The sequence below is a fragment of the Macrobrachium rosenbergii genome, chromosome 12, assembly GCF_040412425.1.
Source record: "Macrobrachium rosenbergii isolate ZJJX-2024 chromosome 12, ASM4041242v1, whole genome shotgun sequence".
Classification (NCBI taxonomy): domain Eukaryota; kingdom Metazoa; phylum Arthropoda; class Malacostraca; order Decapoda; family Palaemonidae; genus Macrobrachium; species Macrobrachium rosenbergii.
The window spans coordinates 100,735,553-100,744,719 of record NC_089752.1 but is presented as its reverse complement, the minus strand read 5'-3'; the positions used below and the strand labels follow the sequence as shown (position 1 = coordinate 100,744,719).

Genomic DNA, 9,167 nt, shown 5'->3' with positions numbered 1-9,167 from the left:
GTGTGTGTGTGTGTGTGTGTGTGTGTGTGTGTCTGCCTGTCTGTGTATATGTATGTATGTATATATGTATATTCCATTCTGGATATAGTATGAGTTACGTATATGTTATGCCCTTAAAGACATGACTGTGAATCTGATTTCTTTACGTTACTGTCGTACCCAGGGTAAAGGTGTACATTGGTAGAAATGTTAGGTCTTCTGTACACTCCACATTTTAAATCATGTATTACTTCTGTGTAAGAAATTCAAAAAGGGCAGGATACCGTCATTTTTCATTTTTGTGGTGAATTATATAGATGTGACCAATTCATTTAATGTATGAATGAAAGTATGTACATTTTTGTTTCCTGGCCAAATACTTGCGTCGTCAACATATATGAACCATATTACATTGCGTGGAATGATTTTGTCTACTAATCTGCGTTCAAAGAGTTCTGTATACAAATTGTTTAAAACTGGGCATAAGGGTTACCCGCAGCCATACCAAAATTGTGTCAGTGAAATTTCCCGTTAAATTCAGATTGACATTCTTTTAAACATTTCAATAAGTTCTCCTAAAGTGTTCTTCAAAAATGGTATATCTTGCTGTCTGTTCTCTCAAGATATCAGATAAAAGTTCTAACAGATTATCAGTGGGTACCTTTGAGTAAAGGACGCCACATTATAACTGTACATTATTCAATTGAAAAAGTCTTCATTTTTCTTTATATAGGCATCAGAAATGGTACCGACCAACAGGTTAAGGTATTTTTGCTAAATTTTGTACAGCAGAACCAACGGAGCTAATTATTGGCCTGGCTGGAAAATTTGGCTTCTGCCATTTATTATTCCATGCAAACACGATAGCCGTGGAGAGGTCACAGTACCTTTATTAAATTATCATCTCCTTTAGTAATTCTTCAGCTTTTCATTAAGATCACTATTCACACTATCCACTGGAATTTTATTTAGTTCTTTGTCTGTCTGTTCATCTCTCAAAAGATTGTTCATTTTTCTAAATGATCATTTTTATTTAAAATTACTGTTGCGCAAGATCTGTCAGCTTTCGTCGTGTGGATGTTTTTATCATTCTTCTTTTCGTTAATATAGTAACAGTTTCAAAGGTATTCCCCAATCCTTAAGAACTTTGGAGTTAATGTACCATATAAGCATTATAATACAGTGAAACAAGTACTTGTAAAGAACTCCTCGGACAATAACAAAGGATTTGTAAAACAAATTCCATGTAAGTCATGTCACAATTTTTAAGTTGGCCAAACTGGAAAATCATTGGAAAAGTGGAACAGCACAAAAAAATATATAAGAGATGCAATTTTCTTCCATGTAAATGGAAACAGTCGTGTCATCAACTGGACAGGGGCTAAAAAGATAGGTTATTCTAGTAATATTCTGGAACGAAATACCACAGAATCCAGATGTTTTAGATAGAGGTTCTGTAAGAATATGAATATCAGCCAGGGAGTGAATGTATCAGCTTAATCCAACTATTTCAAACAAGATATGCAAAATGCATAGGTTTTAAGAAAGCAGTTTACCTGGCCTACGGTCAAGCCGTGAGTCAACCTGCATAGGAAACAAGACTTGTAAATGGAGCTCTAGCCTCAGGCGGTGAGTTTATTGCGTCTCCCTGTCTTCTAAATTACTTGTCAGGCGGGACTGTTTTTTTCAACCGCCAGTATGTTCGTTTGAACTGTAACCATAGCATGTAGCCTATATTGTAAATAAGATGTCTTCGAAAACTCAAGGCAAACCAAGTCAGGATTTGCGCCCCAAGTTTCATTTTTCCCTGTTGTGCATTTGTATTTATACATCACGTTATGTGTGTGTGTGTATGTATATGTATATATATATATATATATATATATATATATATATATATATATATATATATATATATATATATATATATATTGCATAAAATAGCCTTTGGTTGTGTGGTATAATTGTTTTGGAAATTTTATTTTCTGATTTCTACACAGCATTGATTAACCAGGAATGTTGATTGAAAATTTTTACTCAGGAGCAGTTTATTCCATAGGAAGTCTCAGAACTTGGTGTGTGTGGTGTGTGAGTCTTGAAATGATTTCTACTACTGAACAATACGGAGGTCATTTTCCTGCGTCTGCATGGGTACATATTGATCCATGAAAATGTCTTAAGCCTTCTCTCTCTCTCTCTCTCTCTCTCTCTCTCTCTCTCTCTCTCTCTCTCTCTCTCTCTCTCTCAGTACTGGAGATTGAGGTTGTCTGTATTGTTCATAGTCAGTCACGTGTTTTATGTATATGTATATATAAACGCAAATAACAGAGTTTCATAATATATATATATATATATATATATATATATACATATATATATATATATATATATATATATATATATATATATATATATATATATATATATATATAATATATATATATATATATATATATTATGAAACAATGTTATTTATGATTCTATTATTTTTCGAAGGACAGTAACTAAATTTAAAGGTGACTTATAGTTTGCAGGTAGTCAGGATTGACTGTCTGATTAAGATTATAGTTTTATTAGGCTCTACAACTACCGGCGTACTGACGAGGAGTTGGGAAAACGTCCAGTATTGGAAGGAAGGTGTGGCACTAAAAGCCAGGAGATAAATGGCCCGTAGATGCTTCAGACATGCCTAACCTTGATGGGTTCCGGGGTCTTGACCCTTACGGGGAGTGCCATATTTACTTACATATCTTAGTACAGGTACTCATGGGCTCTTACATTCATTGCCCTTCCCTCTATGCCAGGGTTTCTTAACCTGGGGTGCTAGCACCGCCAGGGGGTTGGTGCTAGAATCAATTTTGGGGGTGCTGGAAATGCAGAACAAATGAAAAATGAAAACTACCTCGCATTCAAAATATGATAATAATAATAATAGTTATTATTATATTATTAATTATTTTCATAATATAATAATTATATATATAAATGTATATATATATTATTATTATTATTTTATATATATATATATAATTATATATATATATATATATATATATATATATATATTTAATGATCCCAGTACCCAGATATATAGGGGTGCGGGGCTGTGAAGCCTTAGCACAAGGGGTGCTGAGGTCAGAAAGGGTTGAGAAACACTGCTCTATGCCATATCATACTATGCTTCTACTGAATATATTCCCACGTATACTTAGCCATATTTGTGAGAATCTTTACCTAGTTTTATCTCACGAAAGTCAGAGGATAAGTGATATGAGATATAGCACTGTGATATGTTGTTATTCATTGTAGATTTTTTTTTTTAGTATAATGTCTCTCCTGTTCAGGTTGATGGTGGCGTTTGGATGTCCTTGGAATGTTTAAAAGAATGCATTAGATTTTTTTATATACTCAGTACATTAGTAATAAAATATTCATGTGGGATACTGATTGCCGTTTGGTACGCTTTAGTTATCGAAAATGCTCTGTTGTTTCAAGGAGGTACGCGAGATGAATACTGATCACAAGAACTTCCAATTATTTTAAGGAAAGAATAGCTATATTTTTGTTAGGTGATTATTTTATTTCAATTTGTATATCATTTATGTGCGTCTAAAATGTTTAAGCACTGTATGTGCAAATTGAGTGTTTGGGTATTTGCATGCTTGTGTGAAAGTATAATTTCACAGACCTGTATTTCGAGCAAATTAAAATTGTAAGAATTACCTAAAACGATAACATTACCGACATCATCCTGTGCGTAAAGAAACTGTGAAGCATTCGGTATGTGGTCGCTCGGATTTGCAAAAAGAACATTGGAAGCTTATTAGCGGCCAGTAGTCTGGTTTAATTTTTTTATTCAATATTTTTTTGTCCTTAATCTGCATTAACTAAAAACGAGTGTAAAATAAACAATATTGGAAGGAGAAAAAGAGAAACTCGTGATGCTTTTGGTGACTTACAATGGGACCGAAGCCAGTGTTATGTTTGTAGTTTGAATGATGCTCCTTAGATCTCATTGTGAATTTTTTCTCTTTTAGTGAAACATTTTCAGTGAAACTTTGTTTTATATTAATAACTCTACTGTTTAAGTATAACACGCACACTTGCCGTGCAGTAAGAATAAATTAAAATCCCGTTGTGTTTTGAAATATATATTTTATATTAAAAAGGCTAAAATTAACTACATTTTCAGGACCAACTGGTCTCCTCTTCAGGTGGATTACAATATAATACATTAAAACAAGGAAAGTTTCAAATGTTACGAGCGAGAAAAAAAATTAATAGCCATCTCAGAAAAGGAAAGCGGCTGAAGCTGCCCTCATTAGGGCAGTCCCTAATTTAAGCTAAAAATGATGGTAACTATAAGTTTGACAGATTGTTGTCTTATAATGTAGTTCAAGCAGCTAACCTCAACCAGACTGTCAGGTCGTTGAATATTTAACAAGAGTAGTTTATAGAGTGGCAGTTTGGTAATGACCGAAGATGGCTATTAATTTTTTTTTCTTTTTGCTCTTTCTCTTTCTTAACATTTGTCTCTTGTCTTTCGACCACCGCACTGAGTTGAGACGTCGAGGGTTCGGAAAGCAGGATCGTACCCCAACCTCGTCCCCAGATTATTTGCATTTAGTTTTGTCTGGCATGGCTTCGAAGGATGCCATAGGAGCCGCTGAAATGGACTTGTCATTATCAAGTGGTGATAATGATGAAGTTAATGAAGCTCGTTTTATTGAAAAAAAGCATCGGAAAAACTCTATCTTCAAGGGAGTTCGGCTGTGGATCCTTTTTTCTGGCCATCGAAAACGTTTGCATTTTCCCAAACTTACTTGACATGGATTATCACAACAAAATGCAGTGGACGGTAAGTCTTTAGAAGAAATTTCCAGAGTTTGAGGTCTTATTTAAGGAAGGTAAACGTAACTGTCAAAGATGATATAGCAGTTGACTATTTAACTACCGGTTTTGAAAACGTTGTACTAGATAAGCCAAGGGATGACGAAAAATGCACCAAGGTGATTGTGTTTGATTACCCATTGTGTCTAGATCCAGAAGATTTGCATGTTGTTTGGGCCTAGAGACGTTAGGTTAAACAAAATGGCCAAACTAGTGCGAAGCCTCAGGTGAAAAAAGGAGAGGTTCTAGAGATATTTTGTTCCCCGTATTGGGTACATATTGGGTATAGAAAGGAAAATCCTCGATTGTGTTTCAAATGTAGCAGATGGAGTCATTTGGCATTGAAATGTGACAAAAGCTTTAGAAGTAGGTGCTGCAGCAAAAATCATGAGTCAAAAGAACGTTTAGAAAAAAACAAATGCAGATAAATGGCTTTGTAAGAAGAGGCCGGGCATAAAAGGCAAGGAGACTATGAACTTGGTGCAGCAACCTTCAGGGAACAGGGAGGTGAATATGGATGTTACACCAAGTGTAAATATACGGGATTGCAGAGACAATCTTATTAAGGTTAGCAAGGTGGAGTCAAATTGAAATGGTCAGCAATCAGACCAAAGATAGTTATGACCAAATTTGTGATAAACATGACATTGTCATTCAGGCACTTCGTATGGAGACCATGGAGCTTGAAAAGGTTATTGTGAGTATGCAAGAACAGATCACGAGTTTGCAATGATAACAGAGCTACTTCTACTGGCGTATGTGGCGGTGCTGACATACGAAACTTTTCGAAATGCAGTGATGGGATTGATAACCAGGGTAAGGTAATTCCTTGATGTAGGAAGTGTAATGAATTACAAAACATTTCTAATAAACATTTTTAATAGTATCAGAAATACGTATGAGCAAGGAATTTCCTTTTCTAGGCGAAATGATAAAAGTGCATTGTAAATCGCTGTGGAAGAAAAAATTAATAACAGCCTTGTTACTACTATGGCCTCCTTGTTAGATACGGTACTGGAGTATATGCAGCAGCCAAATGACGGTCTTAAAATGGATGTAGTTACATTTGCTCAAAAGTTTATGCAAGAAATTGGGGAAACTGGAGACACTTTCTTAAAACACTATCTTTGAATGTGATTGGTCCCCAAAAAAGGTCAACAGATATCCATGCTTATGTTCTCCCCATGACTTAGATGCGATAACTTTACAAGAAACAGGGATTAATAGCATTGGTTTTTTAACTACCAGGCTAGCGAAGTTTTGAACTGAATACCGATATATAATACAAATAATACGAGAGATTTGACGACTATCGTAGTCTTATTCCTGCTGATTTGTCTGTAGCTACTACACTTGATGGCACTGAGTGTTTGTCAAGTTCTATCTTAGGGATGGTGTGCTTTATGTAACAAACGTTTATGTACATTCAGGTAAGTTGGACCTCGAGAATTTGCCCCTGTGTATTTTTGATGAGTGTTGTTTATTACTGGGTGACCTGAATGCCCGTCATCACCATTTAGGAAGCAGAGGTAGTCAAAATGGGAGTGGTTTTATGATGAACAATATCCTTAACTCACTGGAGAACGTAGAGTTGAGGAACGGAGCACCCACACACACGAGAGATGATAGAGTTGATTGTGCCTTACTCTTTAATGTGTCTGAATACACAACTGATGCATCTATTGTTGGTGGGCGTGTGAATGACCACTTTGCAATGGAAGTTTCTTTAGGAATAGAAAAGACATCTTGTAATGGAAAACGAAAAGACAAAAAAGCTGAATTCACGATGGTTATTGAGTGGTATAAAAATTATAAACGTGTCATTGGTGGTTAAAAAGTTAAGTATACCTAAGTTTTACCAAACCACTGAGCTGATTACCAGCTCTCCTAGGGCTGGCCCGAATGATTAGACTTATTTTACATGTCTAAGAACCAATTGGTTACTTAACAACGGGACCTACAACTTATTGTGGAATCCGAACCACATTATAGCGAGAAATGAATTTCTATCACCAGAAATAAATTCCTCTTATTTTTCATTAGCCTGCCGGAGACTCGAACTCGGGCCTAGCGAGTGCTAGCCCACAACTCTACCGACTCATCCAACGAGGAACCTTGTCAATAGTGATGGTAATGATGAAAAATTTTATGATATGCTTATTGTAATTGATGGTAATTTAAATGTTCCCATGCAAATTTTGTAGCAAACTTTTAAAGAAATTAACGTGTGCAAACCGTGTAATACGGGGCTGGAACAAGTTGCTTCGAAAAGCTCAGAGTAACTGGAGTAAAAATCCAGGTGATTACTCGGTGCAGGGAAACGACGCAAATTGCAGATTGTACATCAGAGGTAAGGAAAATCTAAGAGGGAAGTACTGGGATAATTTATTTCCTCTACTAAACAAAGTGGAGAAGTGTGGAATGAAGTCAGAGGGAAAAAGGGCAAATTTTTTGCTCACCCTGATCCCAAGGGTAAGGCCTTAGTGTTAATCAGAAAATGGGCTGGGGCTGCAAGTTTCGGTGGTCTGCCAGAGAATGTTCAGGCTTGCTTGAGAAATAGGCGAGGTAAAAGACGTCGATTTGTTGCATTACAAGCAGCTTTCACTGATGAGACTTGTTTGTCATTTACATGTGCTATGATAAAAGGTAAATCCACTGTCCCTGGTGAGGGTGGGCTTACATAATGAAGTGATCAATTGCTGAATTATGATGAATAGCCCTTTGTTAGATCTGATTAATCTTTCTTACAAGAAAAGACTACCCGTCATGTGGAAAGTTCCTCTAATTGTGCCTATACTAAAAGGTAAAGGGAAGTGTAGGCCTATTTCACTCACATCTTGCTTATGCAAACTAATGGAGAGACTTAGGTATACTTAATAGGCTACTTTTTGATTGGGGACCAGTTGTCACCTAATATGTTTGGTTTCATAAAAGAGAAAATTACTTCTGATTGTGTTGTAAAAGCTTTAAGTAATGCTGATGTCATTTGTGGTTTTAAAAGCCTTTAATAGGGCTAACAGTGACGTTATTATGAAGGAACTTGTCAATAAAGGCATTAAGGGTGCCCAATTGAGGTAGAGAATTACTTAACTGGAAGGAGTGCCAGGGTTTGGTATTAGGGATGTGAGTCTGAAGAAAAGTTTATGGAATTAGGCACTCCACAAGGTGGTGTACTCGGTCCCATTCTTTTTAATATCTTATGGATAAAATTACGAGGCATAGTTTTCCCAGGGGAACTGAGGTTATTATTTATGCTGATGATTCCTAGTACAGTGTGGTAATGAAACAGTTTTGACCAGGGTTTTGGCAGAATTGCAGAATTTATGCACGCATAGGGGATCGGTGGTAAATGAAGGAGGCAAAATTCAGTCACGGACTGTTAATGGTAATGATTTTGTGATGAATGGTCAAGTTTTCGAATTAATTCTTATAAATACCTGGGTATGTATATATAGGTTTTAACAAGACCATGGATGAAGTTAACCGCTTGAAGAATGTTTGTATGACAAGAATAAGGCCATTGCAAGTGTTAGCTAATAGAGGTAATACTGCAGGGTTTCTTGTCTTGAGAATGTTTTATATGAGCACAGTGCGTTCAGTTACTGACTATGCTGCGCCTGTGCTGATAAATTACTCTGAGAGGGAGCTGAGGCCCTTGGATATTTTGCAAAATAAAGCTATGAGGAGTATCCAGGAGATGGCGAGCATAGCTGCTCTCCGTATGATTAGTAGAGGTGAAAAGGCATTGAAGATGGCTGTTGAGAATGTTAAGGTAATAGAGGTTTCAGTGTTAAATGTAGTCGTTATTTTAAGAAGTAATGAAGTATGACATTTTACAGTATTGTGTGAAGTTTGGAAAAAGTTGTGTGTATTAAAACCATGGTAATGTCGTAGAATAAATGTTAATATTTGTACTTTAGACTTTAGAATAAGGGAATGCAATATCTGTGAGTTAAAACAGTTGTTTATCCAAAATTAGTACTTTGCCAAGATGTAACACCATCCACATGTACTGTCAATGATGTGTAGGTAGGTTGTCGAGTTATTGAACGACAATTTTATGAGTGACACGTGTGTTGATGTGGCTTTGTCTAAAAGAATTGAGGATAAGACATCTACTACTACTGCGGAATACACGCAATACATGAAGGGTTGAAATCAGTGGCCAATAAAAGAAAGGATGTATTTGTTTTTGTTGATTGTCAAAGTGCTTTATTGGCTGTCAATAGTAAAGTCCTGTTGACAGTGATTTGATTAATATGAGTAAAGTATTAGTATATGCGATAGAAGAGCAGGGT

The 9,167-nt window shown here is 36.0% G+C and overlaps 1 protein-coding gene across 13 annotated transcripts in view; it reads left to right on the top strand.

Annotated features, from left to right (window-relative positions):
• Positions 1–9,167, top strand: part of CdGAPr (GTPase-activating protein CdGAPr) — an 842,258-nt gene that overhangs the window by 719,989 nt on the left and 113,102 nt on the right. The window contains exon 1 of one of the 13 annotated variants that reach the window (XM_067112533.1): positions 4,633–4,837. The exons of the other annotated variants lie outside the window; for them this stretch is intronic. Within the exon in view, the coding sequence (XP_066968634.1) occupies positions 4,679–4,837 (159 nt within the window). The 5' untranslated portion in view covers positions 4,633–4,678. Of the gene's footprint in view, positions 1–4,632; positions 4,838–9,167 lie in introns of those variants that run through there. 13 annotated transcript variants of the gene reach the window in all.